The 21,025-nt window shown below is 43.3% G+C and overlaps 1 protein-coding gene across 1 annotated transcript in view; it reads right to left on the bottom strand.

The window, feature by feature from the left end:
* The window catches only part of LOC141141294 (S1 RNA-binding domain-containing protein 1-like), a 201,916-nt gene that overhangs the window by 106,007 nt on the left and 74,884 nt on the right, over positions 1–21,025 (bottom strand). The window contains exons 13-14 of the mRNA XM_073628969.1: positions 15,525–15,682; positions 12,202–12,298 (exon numbers count right to left, since the gene is read on the bottom strand). Of these exons, the coding sequence (XP_073485070.1) occupies positions 12,202–12,298; positions 15,525–15,682 (255 nt within the window). The remainder of the gene's footprint in view (positions 1–12,201; positions 12,299–15,524; positions 15,683–21,025) is intronic.

Raw genomic sequence — 21,025 nt, 5'->3', positions numbered from 1 at the left:
AGATTCTCTTGCGATTCTCGCTAGCGGCTACTATAGTGCCTGTCGGCACTGTCTGTGTTAATGGGGGAATCGTGCAAATTTCTTTGGGTTGCAGGAAAAAAATTTGCACGTGTATGGCAAGCCTTAGACAGGGTTGAAGTTTCTCTCCTTGCCTCATGTGATGATACTGGTGCTAAACAATCAAGCAATCAACACATCTAAAGGAGCTGCACTAGATTACATTTTTGTTTTTTGGTTTAATACTGCTTTAAGATGCCCATAGATATTAAATGACAAATATCAGAAGTCTATTAATCTTGCCAAAAAACAGCCAGGTCCGGTAAAAATGTAATGTCTATGGGGCACCCTCAGACACCTCTAGTTTGAGGTTCTCTGGTGGGAGAACAATTGGAGGTTTTAGAAAAATGTGAGAACACCATTTGTTTTTTGGCGAGAAGCCAGTGTGTACGGCACACCTCTCCCCGAAAATGTAAGGTAACCACGTGTGCTAAGGGTCACACACAAAGATAGCTGGCCATGGATGGTCTGACTGTGCCTACATATCCAACCATCTTCAATTGTCTAAGGCACAGGTGTCAAACACAAGGCCCGCGGGCCGAATCTGGCCCTCCAGGCCATTTCATGTGGCCCTCACACCTCTCCAGCAGCTGCAGGAGAGCTCCAGCCCTCCTCTGGTCCACCTCCAGACCCCCACCTTCTGCTTTCAAGCAATGCATCCAGCTTCTTCCCAGAAGCAGCATAAGGAAAGGGGGTGCACTGTGATGTTAGGGAGAGTAGGGGACTCAACTTCTGATGGTGGGGTGGTTCTTGATATCTAATGTAAGGGAAGGAGATGCGCTGGACATCTAATCTTACAGATACAACCGGCCCTTTGGAGGACAATCATAATGCTGATGTGACCCACGATGAAATTGAGTTTGACACCCCTGGTCTAAGGCATCCCCCTGTGCTTTGTTAAATAACAGACATTTTCACAAAGTAGCAACAGAAATAATTACCTCCACACCATTTTAAACAAAAAAAGTAAATTGTGAAAAAGACCTAGTTTTTCACGACCTTGCTAGGCAAACACAATTACCGGGGATTCATCCAAGAAAGCTACATGTCAATACAATTAACATATAATTGATCAATTAACCTCTCTCCAATTATCCCTCCAGCGACGCACTTTGATAGGTATTGCCATGAAAAACGGTAATTACCTGAGATGTAATTATTAACGCACTTTTATGTATAGTCCTGCAAATTAACCTATTTCTAATTATCAGCCAGACAATGTACTCAGACATTTTACTGCTTCTTCTATTCGTCAGCGTTATAAATGTAATATACTGGCTGAATAGTGGATGTGCCTGTGAATTCTACCCTAACGAAGGAAATATCTATGCGGTAAAGTTATATCTAAAGTGCAGATATTTATACATTTTTTATTATTATTATTATGATTATTATAGTGAACCTGTCTTCAAGAAAACATTATATTTAACCTATAACGAACGCTATTTTAATGTATTATAAAACCTTGTATAAACCACTGACTCTTCTAACCCAACACCATGTTCTTTACTGGAATCCCTTTACATTCAGGTGGTCGTTGACAGCCACTTCCTCCCCGACGAACTACTTGCTGTCAATAACAACTCGCATAGCTATGCACTTCAGAACAGTTTTCTTGACCATGAGAATGCAAATACAACAGATGCTGTAACAAATATGGAAAATCTTTGGGGGGTGGTTGGGGAAGGCCATTAACTGAATTGGCTTTCCAGAATCAGGGGCATCTCCAAAGCATTAGTAGCCAGCGGATCCAGTGTACCTGAGGACAGCAAACCACCAAGTGATCTGGACCAGATTCCTGTGTACCAAGAAGGGTGAGCTGAACCATGTATGCCAGTGGTGGTGAACCTTGGCACCCCAGATGTTTTGGAAATACATTTCCCATAATGCTCAACAACACTGCAGAGTGCAAGAGCATCATGGGAAATGTAGTTCCAAAACATCTGGGGTGCCAGGGTTTGCCATCACTGATCTATGCTTATCTCAACATTGACACTATACATCAGCTATACATTATATACTCTTAAAAGGGACAGCTAACCCTGCACCACCTTACAGAAGGGCCCCAATGAAAGCTGGCTAAAGTTTCTTTTTTTTTTTTTTGTTCAACGCAGCTGGGCTGAACGAAAAAAAAAAAACTGGCAGCTCAGGAGGACCTATATTAACTATCCAACGTTGGTACAGCAATCTCCCCTGCAGTTCTATTGTGTTCTGACAAAAGGGCTTGTCAGCGTTTTCAGCCAATGGGACCTGTTCGGCAGACCTTTTTCGGTCATGCTCTTTCGACAGAAGCCAGCCGAATGGCCAGTTTTAGTCGGACCAACTGCAGTAAAAAAGGGCAGAATAACGGACACTTTCTATTGAGCTGGCTGATGCCGTCCAACATTTGGTCCATGCGTACTAGGCTTTACACTGACAATTACGCGTCAGTTACTAGCAACCACCTCCAGGGGTACCCCTTTTGTCAGGAACACATACACCTACCCACTATTGGGGCCTTACATGTAGTGTGCACAAGCACTTTATTTTTGGGTTAGTTGATGTCAATACGTCTAACCCTGTTTACACTAGTTATAATTTGGTTTAGTGTCACTACGTTTCAGTTCATTGCTACCGTAGGGGTTAGAGCTCATTATCTAGCACAGCATCTTTAAACATGTTTAACTGTTTATTGTTTCATGCATTGTTCATCTGCATTGCAATAATTCATCTAATTATTCTGCCACCAAGTTGCTTGTGGCCTATTTTCTGTGTATGAATATAAAGTGGTAACATACTAACATTTAAATTATTACTAAACCCAGGAGCCTGCATTCACTATATCTGGTCTCCCACAGTACACAGAACATGGAAATTCAATAAGTTTAGTAAATCTAAACTGCTAAATACCTTTTCTCACCAGCAGTATATAGCAGTCTTGTGACTTCTATCAGTGCCCAGCCAAGTACTGGTTAAAACTTGTAGGAGGAGTTTTCCGACTGTGCTATGAGGCTGCAAGACCCCTGACCCTCTGGACAATGCTGATTGGCCTTGTGCTGATCACATGCAACCTCTCTAGCAATACACACCAAACTGAGCATGTGCAGCCTGACTCCATAGACTCTGTGTTATGAGGAAATTATTAGGTGTCAGTGGAAGGAGGATGGATCCGAGAAGACAGGATCAAACAGCCTTTTTACACAACGCAGAGGATTAACCCCTTAGGTTCCACAGTGAGTATAACAAGCATGCTTTACTGCATATACAGACTGATTTTACTGTTGTGGGTTTAGTAACAGGAACCACTTAAAGACCGCCCATCGCATATATACTGCGGCAGGGCGGCTCTATTGCGCAAAACAACGTACCTGTATGTCGTTTTGTGTAATAGATACTGTGGGCAAGCGCCCGCTGCATAGGGGGAAGACAATGAGTGGATCCGGTGTACCCGATGTCCGCCAGGCTCCCACGATTGATCTACAGAGAGGCAGAATGGGGATCTGCCTATGTAAACAAGGCGGATCCCCGTTCTGACAGGGAAGTACACTGAGATTGTCTGTTCCTAGTAATCAGGAACAGTGATCTCTGTGTTCTGTCAGTCAATCCCCCACACAGTTAGTAAACACACTGAGGGAACACTTAACCCTTTGATCGCCCCCGATGTTAACCCCTTCAATGCCAGTGTCATTTATACAGTGATCAGTGCATTTTTTTAGCACTGATCGCTGTATTAGTGTCACTGATCCCCAAAAAGTGTCACTCAGTGTTCCATTTGTACCCCGCAATGTCGCAGCCCCGCTAAAAATCACTGATTGCGCAATTATCAGTTAAAGTAACTCAGTGCCAAATCGCAAAAAATGGCCTGGTCATTAAGGGGGCAATTCACCCCTGGGGCTGAGGAGAGGAGCGAGGAGAGGAGTGAGCCATCGGGCGGCCTCATCGCTGGACCGGTGACTGTGTTTTTATTAAAAGTCAACAGCTACACTTTTTGTAGCTGCTGACTTTTAATAAACTTAACAACCAGTGGAACTCCTCTTTAAGTTACACAGGAGTGTCAGTGGAGACCGAGTAGCCTAAAGAATTGTGGCAAAACAGAGAACCCATCATATCCAACGGCTCCTGCAGGGGTAAGCACTAGATGCGTATTCTGAAAGGGGGAGCTCACGCTGTCAGAATACAATAGCGCAGCGGAGGAGATTCCTACTTCAACATTGCTTGTCTGGAGGTGGGAAAACCATTCAAACCACTAGTTGGAAAAAAAAAACAAAAAAACACTTGGTGTATACCCAGTTTTACTAATTAACCACTTGACGACCGCCTCACGCCGATGTACGTCGGCAAAGTGGCACGGACAGGCAAAATCACGTACAGGGTACGTGATTTGCCTTCCGCGGGTGGGGGGTCCGATCGGACCCCCCCCCGGTGCCCGAGGCGGTCGTCTTTTGTCCAGCGGCGATCGGTGATGAGGGGGAGACCATCCGTTCGTGGCCCCCCCCTCGCGATCGCCGCCGGCCAATGAGAACACTCCTTTGCTGCTGTATGCTAAACAGCAGCAAAGGAAGTGATGTCATCTCCCCTCGGGTCGGTATTTTCCGTTCCGGCCCGAGGAGAGAAGACATCTATGTGAGTGCACCAACACACACACACACAGTAGAACATGCCAGGCACACAAAACACCCCGATCCCCCCCCCCGATCGCCCCCCGATCCCCCCCCAATCACCCCCCCTGTCACAAACTGACACCAGCAGTTTTTTTTTTTTTTTTTTCTGATTACTGCATAGTGTCAGTTTGTGACAGTTACAGTGTTGGGACAGTTAGTATTACCCCCCTTTAGGTCTAGGGTACCCCCCTAACCCCCCCTAATAAAGTTTTAACCCCTTGATCACCCCCTGTCACCAGTGTCACTAAGCGATCATTTTTCTGATCGCTGTATTAGTGTCGCTGGTGACGCTAGTTAGTGAGGTAAATATTTAGGTTCGCCGTCAGCGTTTTATAGCGACAGGGACCCCCATATACTACCTAATAAATGTTTTAACCCCTTGATTGCCCCCTAGTTAACCCTTTCACCACTGATCACCGTATAAGTGTTACGGGTGACGCTGGTTAGTTCGTTTATTTTTTATAGTGTCAGGGCACCCGCCGTTTATTACCGAATAAAGGTTTAGCCCCCTGATCGCCCGGCGGTGATATGTGTCGCCCCAGGCAGCGTCAGATTAGCGCCAGTACCACTAACACCCACGCATGCAGCATACGCCTCCCTTAGTGGTATAGTATCTGATCGGATCAATATCTGATCCGATCAGATCTATACTAGCGTCCCCAGCAGTTTAGGGTTCCCAAAAACGCAGTGTTAGCGGGATCAGCCCAGATACCTGCTAGCACCTGCGTTTTGTGCCTCCGCCCAGCCCACCCAAGTGCAGTATCGATCGATCACTGTCACTTACAAAACACTAAACGCATAACTGCAGCGTTCGCAGAGTCAGGCCTGATCCCTGCGATCGCTAACAGTTTTTTTGGTAGCATTTTGGTGAACTGGCAAGCACCAGCCCCAGGCGTCAGGTTAGCGCCAGTACCGCTAACACCCACGCACGCACCGTACACCTCCCTTAGTGGTATAGTATCTGATCGCATCAATATCTGATCCGATCAGATCTATACTAGCGTCCCCAGCAGTTTAGGGTTCCCAAAAACGCAGTGTTAGCGGGATCAGCCCAGATACCTGCTAGCACCTGCGTTTTGCCCCTCCGCCCGGCCCGGCCCAGCCCACCCAAGTGCAGTATCGATCGATCACTGACACTTACAAAACACTAAACGCATAACTGCAGCGTTCGCAGAGTCAGGCCTGATCCCTGCGATCGCTAACGTTTTTTGGTAGCGTTTTGGTGAACTGGCAAGCGCCAGCGGCCTAGTACACCCCGGTCGTAGTCAAACCAGCACTGCAGTAACACGTGGTGACGTGGCGAGTCCCATAAGTGCAGTTGAAGCTGGTGAGGTGACAAGCACAAGTAGTGTCCCGCTGCCACCAAAAAGACAAACACAGGCCCGTCGTGCCCATAGTGCCCTTCCTGCTGCATTCGCCAATCCTAATTGGGAACCCACCGCTTCTGCAGCGCCCGTACTTCCCCCATTCACATCCCCAACCAAATGCAGTCGGCTGCATGAGAGGCATTTTTATGTCCTCCCGAGTACCCCTACCCAACGAACCCCCCCAAAAAAGATGTTGTGTTTGCAGCAAGCGCGGATATAGGCGTGACACCCGCTATTATTGTCCCTCCTGTCCTGACAATCCTGGTCTTGCATTGGTGAATGTTTTGAACGCTACCATTCACTAGTTGAGTATTAGCGTAGGGTACAGCATTGCACAGACTAGGCACACTTTCACAGGGTCTCCCAAGATGCCATCGCATTTTGAGAGACCCGAACCTGGAACCGGTTACAGTTATAAAAGTTAGTTACAAAAAAAGTGTAAAAAAAAAAAAAAATATGAAATAAAAAAAAATAGTTGTTGTTTTATTGTTCTCTCTCTCTCTATTCTCTCTCTCTATTGTTCTGCTCTTTTTTACTGTATTCTATTCTGCAATGTTTTATTGTTATTGTTATTGTTATTATGTTTTATCATGTTTGTTTTTCAGGTGTGTAATTATTTACACTTTACTGTGCTTTATTGTTAACCATTGTTAACCATTTTTTTTGTCTTCAGGTACGCCATTCACGACTTTGAGTGGTTATACCAGAATGATGCCTGCAGGTTTAGGTATCATCTTGGTATCATTCTTTTCAGCCAGCGGTCGGCTTTCATGTAAAAGCAATCCTAGCGGCTAATTAGCCTCTAGACTGCTTTTACAAGCCGTGGGAGGGAATGCCCCCCCCCCCCCCACCGTCTTCCGTGTTTTTCTCTGGCTCTCCTGTCTCAACAGGGAACCTGAGAATGCAGACGGTGATTCAGCCAGCTGACCATAGAGCTGATCAGAGACCAGAGTGGCTCCAAACATCTCTATGGCCTAAGAAACCGGAAGCTACGAGTATTTCATGACTTAGATTTCGCCGGATGTAAATAGCGCCATTGGGAAATTGGGAAAGCATTTTATCACACCGATCTTGGTGTGGTCAGATGCTTTGAGGGCAGAGGAGAGATCTAGGGTCTAATAGACCACAATTTTTTCAAAAAAGAGTACCTGTCACTACCTATTGCTATCATAGGGGATATTTACATTCCCCGAGATAACAATAAAAATGATTAAAAAAAAAAATATGAAAGGAACAGTTTAAAAGTAAGATTAAAAAAGCAAAAAAATAATAAAGAAAAAAAAAAAAAAAAAAAAAAACACCCCTGTCGCCCCCTGCTCTCGCGCTAAGGCGAACGCAAGCGGCGGTCTGTCGTCAAACATAAACAGCAATTGCACCATGCATGTGAGGTATCACCGCGAAGGCCAGATCGAGTGCAGTAATTTTTCCAGTAGACCTCCTCTGTAAATCTAAAGTGGTAACCTGTAAAGGCTTTTGAAGGCTTTTAAACATGTATTTATTTTGTTGCCACTGCACGTTTGTGCGCAATTTTAAAGCATGTCATGTTTGGTATCCATGTACTCGGCCTAAGATCATCTTTTTTATTTCATCAAACATTTGGGCAATATAGCATGTTTTAGTGCATTAAAATTAAAAAAAGTGTGTTTTTTCCCCAAAAAATGCGTTTGAAAAATCGCTGCGCAATTACTGTGTGAAAAAAAAAAATGAAACACCCACCATTTTAATCTGTAGGGCATTTGCTTTAAAAAAATATATAATGTTTGGGGGTTCAAAGTAATTTTTTTGCAAAAAAAAAAAACTTTTTCATGTAAACAATAAGTGTCAGAAAGGGCTTTGTCTTCAAGTGGTTAGAAGAGTGGGTGATGTGTGACATAAGCTTCTAAATGTTGTGCATAAAATGCCAGGACAGTTCAAAACCCCCCCAAATGACCCCATTTTGGAAAGTAGACACCCCAAGCTATTTGCTGAGAGGCATGTCGAGTCCATGGAATATTTTATATTGCGACACAAGTTGCGGGAAAGAGACAAATTTTTTTTTTTTTTTTTTTTTTTTGCACAAAGTTGTCACTAAATGATATATTGCTCAAACATGCCATGGAAATATGTGAAATTACACCCCAAAATACATTCTGCTGCTTCTCCTGAGTACGGGGATACCACATGTGTGAGACTTTTTGGGAGCCTAGCCGCGTACGGGACCCCGAAAACCAAGCACCGCCTTCAGGCTTTCTAAGGGCGTGAATTTTTGATTTCACTCTTCACTGCCTATCACAGTTTCGGAGGCCATGGAATGCCCAGGTGGCACAAAACCCCCCCAAATGACCCCATTTTGGAAAGTAGACACCCCAAGCTATTTGCTGAGAGGTATAGTGAGTATTTTGCAGACCTCACTTTTTGTCACAAAGTTTTGAAAATTGAAAAAAGAAAAAAAAAAATGTTTTTTCTTGTCTTTCTTCATTTTCAAAAACAAATGAGAGCTTCAAAATACTCACCATGCCTCTCAGCAAATAGCTTGGGGTGTCTACTTTCCAAAATGGGGTCATTTGGGGGGGTTTTGTGCCACCTGGGCATTCCATGGCCTCCGAAACTGTGATAGGCAGTGAAGAGTGAAATCAAAAAGTTACACCCTTAGAAATCCTGAAGGCGGTGATTGGTTTTCGGGGCCCCGTACGCGGCTAGGCTCCCAAAAAGTCCCACACATGTGGTATCCCCATACTCAGGAGAAGCAGCTAAATGTATTTTGGGGTGCAATTCCACATAGGCCCATGGCCTGTGTGAGCAATATATCATTTAGTGACGACTTTTTGTAAATATTTTTTTTTTTTTTTTTTTTTGTCATTTTTCAATCACTTGGGACAAAAAAAATAAATATTCAATGGGTTCAACATGCCTCTCAGCAATTTCCTTGGGGTGTCTACTTTCCAAAATGGGGTCATTTGGGGGGGTTTTGTACTGCCCTGCCATTTTAGCACCTCAAGAAATGACATAGGCAGTCATAAACTAAAAGCTGTGTAAATTCCAGAAAATGTACCCTAGTTTGTAGACGCTATAACTTTTGCGCAAACCAATAAATATACGCTTATTGACATTTTTTTTACCAAAGACATGTGGCCGAATACATTTTGGCCTAAATGTATGACTAAAATTTAGTTTATTGGATTTTTTTTATAACAAAAAGTAGAAAATATCATTTTTTTTCAAAATTTTCGGTCTTTTTCCGTTTATAGCGCAAAAAATAAAAACCGCAGAGGTGATCAAATACCATCAAAAGAAAGCTCTATTTGTGGGAAGAAAAGGACGCAAATTTCGTTTGGGTACAGCATTGCATGACCGCGCAATTAGCAGTTAAAGCGACGCAGTGCCAAATTGGAAAAAGACCTCTGGTCCTTAGGCAGCATAATGGTCCGGGGCTCAAGTGGTTAATAAACCATTCTGATTGCAGTGGTGGTCACTTCTATCTGTCTAATTATTAACGAATCATTCTTTTATCAAATGCTTAGTTTAACCATTTTATTTTGGTGGTATTTAATCACCACTGGGTTTTTTATTTTGTGCAATAAAAACGAAAAAAAAGACATGTGTTTGAAAAAATATACATTTTTTAGTTTCTGCTATAAAACCTATCTAATAAAAAATGGAAAATAAAAATCGAATTTCTTCATAAATTATGGCCAAAAATATATTTTGTTACGTGTTTTTGATAAACAAATTCCCAATAAGGCCCCTTTCACACTGGGGTGGTAGGGGGCTGTTTTACCGGCGGGAATTCGGCCGCTAGCGGTGCGGTTTTAACCCCCCGCTGGCGGCCGAAAAAGGGTTAAATCCACTCGTATAGCGCGGCTATAGCCGCAGTATTGCCGCGGTATAGCCGCGCTGTCCCACTGATTTCAATGGGCAGGACCGGTTTAGGAGCGGTGAATACACCGCACCTTCACCGCTCCAAAGATGTGGCTGACAGGAGATTTTTTCTTCTCCTGCCAGCGCACCGCTTCAGTGTGAAAGCCCTCGGGCTTTCACACTGAACAAACAGCGGAGGCTGTTTTGGGGCAGTTTGCAGGCGGCATTTTTAGCGCAATAACGCCTGCAAACCGCCCCAGTGTGAAAGGGGCCTAAGTGTATAATGATTGGTTTGCATGAAAGTTATAACGCCTACAAACTATGATATATATACTAGAATTTTTATTTTTTTTATACTACTAATGGCAGCGATCAGTGACTTATAATGGGACTGCGGTGGTCAACCTGACACTGACGAGTGGGGGGAACCGACTGCCACTGACATCACCAGTGGCATTAATACAGTGATCAGTGATAATACTATACCACTGCCATTGTACTAATGACACAGGATCGAAAGGGTTAACATCTAGGGTGATCAAGGGGTTAAAAATGTGCCCAACTATGTGCAATGTGTGTAAAGTGTGCTGCTTTTAGTAAAGATCTGGCACAAGAGTGGCACATAATTGTGAAGTGGAAGGAAAATTATAAATGGTTTTCATTTTTTTTTACAAATAAAGATCTGAAAAGTGTGGCGCGCATTTGTATTCAGCCCCCCTTCTCTCTGATACCCCTAACTAAAATCTAGTGGAACCCACTGCCTTCAGAAGTCACCTAATTAGTAAATAGAGTCCACCTGTGTGTAATTTAATCTCAGTATAAATACAGCTGTTCTGTCAAGCCCTCAGAGGTTTTTTAGAGAACCTTATTGAACAAACGGCATCATGAAGGCAAAAGAACACACCAGACAGGTCAGCGATAACGTTGGCAGGTTCTAAAAAAATATACCAAACTTTGAACATCTCATGGAGCACTGTTAAATCCATCATCCAAAAAACGGAAAGAGTATGGCACAACTGCAAACCTACCAAGACATGGCCGTCCACCTAAACTGACAGGCTGGGCAATGAGAGCATTCATCAGAGAAGCAGCCAAGAGCCAAATGGTAACTTTGAAGGAGCTGCAGAGATCCACAGCTCAGGTGGGAGAATCTGTCCACAGGACAACTATTAGTGGTGCACTTCACAAATCTGGCCTTTATGGAAGAGTGGCAAGAAGAGTTGTTGAACGAAAGCCATAAAAATAATGTTTGTGAGAAGCCATGTAGGAGGACACAGCAAACATGTGGAAGAAGGTGCTCTGGTCAGATGAGTCCAAAATTTTACTTTTTGGCCTAAAAGCAAAACGTTATGTGTGGCGGAAAACTAAAACTGCACATCACCCTGAACACACCATCCCCACTGTGAAACATGGTGGTGGCAGCATCATGTTGTGGGGATGCTTTTTTTCAGCAGGGACAGGGAAGCTGGTCAGAGTTGATAAGAAGATGGATGGAACCAAATACAGGGCAATCTTAGAAGAAAACCTGCAAAAGACTTCAGGTATGGGTGGAGGTTCACCTTCCAACAGGACAACGACCCTAAACATACAGCCAGAGCTACAATGGAATGGTTTAGATCAAAGCATATTCCTGTGTTAGAATGGCGCAGTCAAAGTCCAGACCTAAATCCAATTGAGAATCTGTGGCAAGACTTGAAAATTGCTGTTCACAGACGCTCTCCATCCAATCTGACTTGAGCTATGTTGCAAAGAAGAATCGGCAAAAATATTCACTCTCTAGATGTGCAAAATGGTAGAGACATCCCCAAAAAGACTTGCAGCTGTAATTGCAGTGAAAGGCGGTTCTACAAAGTATTGACTCCGGGGGGCTGAACACAAATGTACCCCCCACACTTTTCACATATTTGTAAAACATTTTGAAAACCATTTATCATCTTCCTTCTACTTAATGATTATGTGCCACTTTGTGTTGGTCTATCACAAAAATCCCAATAAAATACATTTATGTCTTTGGTTGTAACATGACAAAATTTGGAAAATTTCAAGGGGTATAAATATTTTTCAAGGCACTGTATGTACATCCGTTTTTCCATAGAGATACACTGATGTCCGTTTTTTATCCATAAACTGATGTATGAAAAACGGACCTATATATATATATCTATATATATATATATATATATATATATATATATATATATATATATATATATATATATATATATATATATCTTTGTCATGTTCCGTTCATAGCTATTACAAGCACTGCACTATCAGGTATTTGTATAAAACCAAATTACTTGAAATTCAGCAGAAGTCTTCTAATTTTCTCAGCATCGTTCATCGAGCCGCCACGTCCCGTGTGCAAATATACAACATCCGTATGAAGGATCTGGTCTGAAAAAGAAAACTCAAATAAGTGAAATTTCGTAGATGGATGACCATAGGAAAATTATAAATACACAATTAATATGTTCATGACTGTAAAATTGTTCAGTACTTTTGCTGCTCACCAACTGACATTGGAAGTCTAGTAGGACCCCCTTCCCTACCTGAATAGCTGGAGACTTATATAAAAGTATATGGAGAGATTGGTGGCTGAAGACACCACTGAACAGTTTTGTAAGGTTTGGTTGGCTTGGATATTATATAAACAATTACTCCAGGATTTTTTTGAACCATCAGAACATAAAGACTATAGATGCTTAAGCCACTTATGGTACATTGATGACAATTTGTAAAGGTAACAACTCTATGTTAAAGTATAACTAAAGGCAAAACTTTTTCTTTAGTTTTGGATAGAGTGGAGAGGGATTAGAACCCCTGTCAGTTTTTATTGATGCCTGTGCCCCTTTTAGGAAGATTCACCCTCTCTATTTCTTCTTTTACCATGTAGGCCTCATGCACATGACACTCTGTTAAACGTATGTTCAGAGGCAGTTGGACACTTTTTTCAACTGCCCCTGAACTCATTCAGTGTTATCCTATGTGACCATGTACACAGTCTCGTTTTTTGGCGTTTTTAGGCAGTTGTGTTTAACCTCGTTTTTCCAGAAGCAAAAAAAATGGGTTCAGATGCAAAAGTTTTCCACGTTTTAGCGTTTAGCCACGTTTGCGTTTATAAGTGTTTTTAAAGGAACCCTATTTTTTGGACCAGAAAACACAGAAATATGATGGAAAACTGCAGCAGAGAATGACATTTTGCGACCCGAATTTGGGGTCACTTGGTGCTAGGAACCCCAAATTTGGTGTGCAAACACAGTTGAACTAGCACTACAATATATCCAAATTTGGGGTTCCTAGCACCAAGTGGCCCCGAGATATGGGGCCCCAAATTCGGGTTGCAAAATGTCAAGCACTTTTCTGCAGCAGAGAATGACATTTTGCGACCCGATGTTGGGGCCCCATATCTTGGGGCCACTTGGTGCTAGGAACCCCAAATTTGGTGTGCAAACATAGTGGAAGTGGCACTACAACATATCCAAATTTGGGGTTCTTAGCACTAAGTGGCCCTGAGATACGGGGCCCCAAATAACATTCTCTGCAGACGCCTCTAGATGTAAACGCGGTAAAACGCCGCTAAACGCGGCATGCAAATGCGGCAAAATAGGCGTTTCTAAATGCCGGTTTCAGCTTTTAAAAACATGTGTTCAGCAGAGTTTGCACCGGCGTCTCCTGTGCATGAAGCCTTACTGAAAAGTTTATTGAAAGTGAAAGTAAAAAGAAACCCCACATCTTGGGTTGTCCCCAGAAAAATAATAGAGGGGAAATGTTCAAATGGGGACACTAGTTCTGGGGGTCCCCAAAGGATTCTGCTAATTTGCAGGGATTTCCTCTCACTTCCTGTTTTGGCTATGGAACAGGAAGTGAAGGGAAATCTCCCCAATGGGGTACAGATGGGGGGGGGGGGACAAACGGGATATAACCCCCCCTTATTCTATCCAAAATTTAAAAAAAGTTTTGCCTATAGTTCTACTTTAAGGTCACCAGACTTAGATGTTGTGTAAGTACAAGTGTTGTAGAGAGACCTTACGCTTTCCCTCCTTCCTCTTTTCCTTCTATTTCCTTTCCTTTATTTTTTTCCTAATGTTTTCTGAATCATTACCAAAGAAGTTCTTTTCTCACTGCTCTGTTTTATTTCTTTTCAACTACACCTGAACTCACTTGAATTTAACTACTAGCTTCCCAAGCCAATTCTGATAATTCTGTTATACATGTAAAAATCTGCATATTTTTGCTAGAAATTTTCATAAAGCGGAGTTCCGCCCTATTTTTGATCTTAGGCCCCTGGCGTTGCTGATCACATTACAATGAATGTTTGAAATGTTTTTTTTTTTTTTCCAAAGCATATTACCCTCTAGGATAAATAGAAATCCCCATTTCCATTGTACCTTGCCGCGGCAAAGTACGTCAAATGCTGCCACCCATTGGCTCCTGGGATATAAGTGTCATTAATCCCAGGAGCAGCGTGGTATGCTAGCTTTCTTCTGGGTTTCCTATATTGATTGACAAGTCGCCATAACAACAAGGGCTGGAACTTCCTCCAACGCCATTTTCTATGGCAACCTGCAATGCAACAAGTACACCGCGCTTTGTACACAGTGCGCAGGTATGAGATCAGGGGGTGCATGCTGGGTAGCCAGCTGCACCGTATCCCGGAAGAAGCTTCAGATGCCCGCAATGGAGATGGGAGCATGCATGTCACAGAGGCTACAGTGAGTAAATTTAAAGTGGTGTTCCACCCTAAAAAAAAAAAAAAAAAAAAAAAAAATGCATGAATGTGCCTAAAAAAAAAAATTTAAAAAAAGCATTTGGAATTTTTTTTTTAACTTACCTCTGAATGCCTGTTGCTAGGTGGTCCCTCGTAGTCTGCCTCTTTCAGTGCCTGGGCTGGTGACATCACTTCCCCTCGGCACAGCAAGGGCTCAGCTCTCCTCCCTCCCTCTTGTCAATCATCTGGGACCCATTACAGGTCCCAGATGACTGAGCGGCCAATCACGGCGCGCGGCGCCGCTTGCGAATGCGCAGTGGGTGCCCGGCTGTGAAGCCACAGCCCGGCGCCCACAGTTGCAATGCCGGCGCCGCCAAACGGAGGGGGAGACGGGGGAGACGAGCGGGGCTTCAATCCCCCGCATCGCTAGACCCTGGGACAGGTAAGTGTCCAATTAAAAGTCAGCAGCTGCAGTATTTGTAGCTGCTGACTTTTAAATTTTTTTTTTTTTTTTTTTAAATGGGAACTCCTCTTTAACAACTAAACAACAAAAAAGATTACATGTACAGTATATGCCAGATTAAATTAGATAAACTGCGACCATCACGGGGATGTTTTTTACAAAACAAATTAAAAAATGACTGGAGCTCCGCTTTAAAACCCCCAAACATTATAAAAATTGTACAGAGGCTCTAGAGAATAAAATGGTGGGTGTTGCAATTTTTTTTATGTCACACGGTAGTTGTGCAGCACTTTTTCAAACGCGAATTGTTTTGAAAAAAAAAATACACTTTAATGAATTTTGGTGAACACAAAACCTTTTTTTTTTTTTTTTTGGTAAAATATTAAAGATGACCTTACGCGGAGTTACTAAAAAAAAAAAAAAATCTACAGTGCCAGGGAGAAACTTACTGGTGGGTGAAATGACAGCTAGCTTACAGCCGTGCGTATACCCTGGATCCACGCCCATTATTGTGCGCCCTCTGACAGGGCCTGCGAGGAGCAGCTGGCGTAGGTTTCTTCCAGACATCATTATAGACTCCTTTTCTGCATCTGAGGTTAGTTTGGATCTGTCATAAGAAAACATAAATATACATGTATGGCATTTAATTCTTCTACACAACATAACATAACATAGGTTTGACTATTACAAACTACTATATTTTTTTCTTGAGTTTATATCAAAGTATTACTTACACCAGGTGAATGTCCACTTTTTAAAGTAATACTAAAGGTACAGACCTGGAACTAGGCCTGTCATGGGGCAAACACGGAGACTGCCATAGTTACCTTCTCCCTCTGAACATGCTACCATTGCATACTTCTTCCTAAGCGGAATCAATCTTCTTTTGCATTTCCCTTGACTTGTATTGGGAGAAAACAGCTCTGAAGCATGCAATAGCCCATGTACAGTGCCTTGAAAAAGTATTCATACCCCTTGAAATGTTCTACATTTTGTCATGTTACAACCAAAAACACAAATGTATTTTATTGGGATTTTATGTGATAGACCAACACAAAGTAGCACATAATTGTGAAGTAGAAGGAAAATGATAAATGGTTCTCAAAATTTTCTACAAATAAATATCTGAAAAGTGTGGCGTGCATTTGTATTTAGCCCCCTTTAGGGTCCTTTCACACAGGCTTGTCTGTATGATGGATTCCGCTTGCTCAGCAGGGGGATCGATCCGCTAATCTCCCACTGAACAGGCGGATGACAGGTCCGTCTCCGCTCACTGTACAGAGACGGACCTGTCAGAGCCCCGCTGTCCTCTATGAGGAGGTCGGATGAAAATGGACCGCCTGGGCATTTTCATCCGATCCTCCAAACAGATGTAAAATAGGGTCACCATCCTTACGGATTTGGCAGATCAGATCGGATAACGGCGGGTGTCAGCTGACAGGTCAACGCTGACATCCGCCGCTCCATAGGGCTGAATAAAGTGTCGGATCAGGTCCGCCTGAAAAACTGAAAGGCGGACCTGATCGGAAAACCTGTGTGAAAGGGGCCTTTCTCTGATACCATTAACTAAAATCTAGCGGAACCAATTGCCTTCAGAAGTCACCTAATTAGTAAATAGAGTCCACCTGTGTGTAATTTAATCTCAGTATAAATTCAGCTGCTCTCTGAAGCCCTCAGAGGTTTGTTAGAGAACATTAGTGAACAAACAGCATCATGAAGGCCAAGGAGCACACCAGACAGGTCAGGGATAAAGTTGTGTAGAAGTTTAAAGCAGGGTAAGATTCTAAAAAAACATCCCAAGCTTTGAACATCTCAAAGAGCTCTGTTCAATCCATCATCCGAAAATGGAAAGAGTTTGGCACAACTGCAAACCTACCAAGACATGGCCGTCCACCTAATCTGCAGGGCAAGGAAAGCATTAATCAGAGAAGCAGCCAAGAGGCCCATGATAACTCTGGAGGAGCTGCAGAGATTCACAGCTTAGGTGGGAGAATCTGTCCACAGGACAACTTTTATTCGTGCTCTCCACAAATCTGGCCTTTATGGAAGAGTGGCAAGAAGAGTTGTTGAAAGAAAGCCATAAAAATCCCATTTGTAAGAAGCCATTTGGGGGACACAGCAAACATGTGGAAGAAGGTGCTCTGGTCAGATAAGACCAAAATTGAACTTTTTGGCCTAAAAGCAAAACGTTATGTGTTGCGGAAAACTAAAATTGCACATCATCCTGAACACACCATCCCCACTGTGAAACATGGTGGTGGCAGCATCATGTTGTGGGGATGCTTTTCTTCAGCAGGGACAGAGAAGCTGGTCAGAGTTGATGGGAAGATGGATGGAGCCAAATACAGGGCAATATTAGAAGAAAACCTGTTAGTCTGCAAAAGACTTGAGACTAGGGCGTGGTTCACCTTCCAGCAGGACAATGACCCTAAACATACAGCCAGAGCTACAATGGAATGGTTTAGATCAAAGCATATTCATGTGTTAGAATGGCCCAGTCAAAGTCCAGACCTAAATCCAATTGAGAATCTGTGGAAACACTTGAAAATTGCTGTTCACAGACGCTCTCCATCCAATCTGACAGAGCTTGAGCTATTTTGCAAAGTAGAATGGGCAAAAATGTCCCTCTCTAGATGTGCAAAGCTGGTAGAGACATCCCCAAAAAGACTTGCAGCTGTAATTGCAGTGAACGGTGGTTCTACAAAGTATTGACTCAGGGGGGCTGAATACAAATGTACACCACACTTTTCAGATATTTGTAAGTAATTTGAAAAACATTTATCAATTTCCTTCCACTTCACAATTATGTGCCACTTTGTGTTGGTCTATCACATAAAATCCCAATAAAATACATTTACGTTTTTGGTTGTAACATGACAAAATAAGGAAAATTTCAAGGGGTATGAATACTTTTTCAAAGCACTGTACACAGGCTTTAAAAGAGAACTATGGGATCTGAAAAAATAAACAGTTTATCTGGAAAGTGTTGACAGCGCTTCACTTTTTTCCACATTTTGTTATGTTACAGCCTTATTCCAAAGATTAAATTCATTATTTTCCTCAAAATTCTACAAACAATACCCCATAATGAGAACATGAAATAAGTTTGTTTTAAATCTTTTGCAAATTTATTAAAAATAAAAAATCACATGTACATAAGTATTCACAGCCTTTGACATGACAATCAAAGTTGAGCTCAGGTGCATCCCATTTCTTGATTGGAATCCACCTGTGGCAAATTCATTTGATTGGACATGATTTGGAAAGGCACACACCTGTCTATATAAGGTCCCACAGTTAACAGAGAATGTCAGAGCTCAAACCAAGCCATGAAGTCCAAGGAATTGTCTGTAGACCTCTGAGGCAGGATTGTATCGAGGCACAGATCTGAGGAAGGGTACGGAAAAACATCTGCAGCATTAAAAGGTCCCAATGAGCACAATGGCCTCCATCATCCATAAATGGACGAAGTTTGGAATCACCAGGACCTAGAGTGAGCTGCCCGGCCAAACTGAGCACTCAGGTAGAAGGGCCTTAGTCAGGGAGGTGACCAAGAACCCGATGGTCACTCTGACAGAGCTCCAGCGTTTCTCTGTGGAGAGAGGAGAACCTTTCAGAGAACAAACATCTCCGCAGCACTCCACCAATGAGGTCTGTATGGTAGAGTGGCCAGACGGAAGCCACTCCTCAGAAAAAGGCACATGACAGCCAGCCTGGAGTTTGCCAAAAGGCACCTGAAGGACTCTCCGACCATGAGAAACAAAATTCTCTGGTCTGCTAAAACAAAGATTGAACTCTTTGACCGGAATGGCAAGCGTCATGTCTAGAGGAAACCAGGCACCTCTTATCACCTGGTCAATACTATGCCAACAGTGAAGCATGGTGATGGCAGCATCATGCTGTGGAGATGTTTTTCAGCGGCAGGAACTGGGAGACTAGTCAGAAACGAGGGAAAGTTGAATGCAGCAATGTATAGAGACATCCCTGATGAAAGCTTGCTCCGGAGCGCTCTGGACCTCAGACTCAGGCGAAGGTTCATCTTTCCAACAGGACAATGACCCTAAGCACACAGCCAAGATATCAAAGGAGTGGCTACGGGACAACTCTGTGAATGTCCCCGAGTGGCCCAGCCAGAACCTGATTGAACATCTCTGAAGCGATCTGAAAATGGCTGTGCACCGACCCTCCCCATCCAACCTGATGGAGCTTGAGAGGTCCTGCAAAGAATACTGGGAGAAACTGCTGGAAAATAGGTGTGTCAAGCATCATAGTCAAAAAGACTTAAAGGGGTTGTAAAGATAAAAATTTTTTCACCTTAATGCATTCTATGCATTAAGGTGAAAAAACTTTTGACAGTACCGCCGCCCCCAGCCCCCCCGTTTTACTTACCTGACGCCTCGAATCTTCGCTGCTCGTCCTCATTGCAGCTCAGCCTGGTCGCTGATTGGCTGCAGTGGATGGATTGAAAGCAGCGCAGCCATTGGCTCGCGCTGCTGTCAATCACATCCGATGACGTGACGCGCCGGGGGGCGGGGCCGAGTGATACAGCGAGCGGCTATAGCCGCCGGCTGTATCACGGGAGCGCGCCCGCAAGCACTCACCACCATGCGAGGGAGCTCGCATTAAGGTGGTAAATGCTTGCGGGGAGGAGCTGAAACAGTCGCCGAGGGACCCCAGAAGACCAGGTTCGGGGCCACTCTGTGCAGAACGAGCTGCACAGTGAAGGTAAGTATGATATGTTTGTTATTTTAAAAAAAGAAAAAAATTACCTTTACAACCCCTTTAAGGCTGTAATTGGTGCCAAAGGTGCTTCAACAAAGTATTGAGCAAAGGCTGTGAATACTTATTTATGTACATGGGATTTTTTCATTTTTTATTTTTAATAAATTTGTCAAAGATTTCAAATCAAACTTCTTTCACGTTGTCATTATGGGATATGGTTTGTAGAATTTTGAGAAAAAAGATAAATTGAATCTAATTTGGAATAAAGCTGTGAATACTTTCCGGATGCACGTTATACTTACCTAGGTGGATGCAGCCAGCTCTGCACTGAGAACTGAGCAAGCAAACATTGCTGACTACTCAATTCTCCCCTCCGCTCTGAGCAGAGAGTTGTGACTGTCAGGCACAAGCTCTCTGCTTCACCCACCCCCACTGGAGCGACGGGCTGTGGAGGGGGCGGGAGTGGCTGTGCTTGCGGTTTTTATGCGTTTCAGATGTTTTTGATGGTTTCTCCCACATGGAAATAGACACCTTCCAAAAACACAAAAAACATAAATAACGCATTTAAGAAAAAAGCAAAATGCACAGGGAAAAATGCATAGCTGTGAACCTAGCCCAAGACCGAGAACTGAGGGGTCAATGACTGCTGATCGCTCAGTTCTCATTCTCTAGTGAGTAGAGACCCGTTACTCACTCACCAGCTCTCTGCTCTGCCCAGAGACTCGCTGAGAGGCTGAGCCAGCTGCCAGTCAGGCATTCCTCCTAACATCTGGTCCAGGTTGCAGGTGTCTAGAAGACACGGTTCCGAATTTTTGAAGCAATGTTAAGCCTCTTTTAAATGTTTGTTTGTGAGTATTACTATTGTTTTTACTATTTAAATAATTTTTTTCTTTGGTAATGCAAAAGGTCGGTGTGCCCTCCCTGTCTTTCTATATGTTTCAGCTCTAAGGATACCCATTGTTCTGAGGAGGGCAGCAAGACCTTTGACATTCCATATTCTATCCGAAGGGTTGGCCACACCACTTACACATTGAATAAGCTCCTGAGCGCAGGAGATTGTGTTGTGTTGTTTCGATCTTGGTGGATCCTGACTGTATGGTCAGGATCGATCCAGCAATTGGACCAATTGAGTGCTGTTGGCTGAAACCGGGTTACAGGAGTGCAGAACTAACTGCACTCCTGTGATCCATAGGAGAAGTACAGTGGAACCTTGGTTTACGATTAACGT

Source organism: Aquarana catesbeiana, linkage group LG04, assembly GCF_042186555.1.
Source record: "Aquarana catesbeiana isolate 2022-GZ linkage group LG04, ASM4218655v1, whole genome shotgun sequence".
NCBI classification, from domain to species: Eukaryota; Metazoa; Chordata; class Amphibia; order Anura; family Ranidae; genus Aquarana; species Aquarana catesbeiana.
Note: the sequence above shows the minus strand (reverse complement) of the source record. Positions and strands in the feature narration are given on the sequence as shown.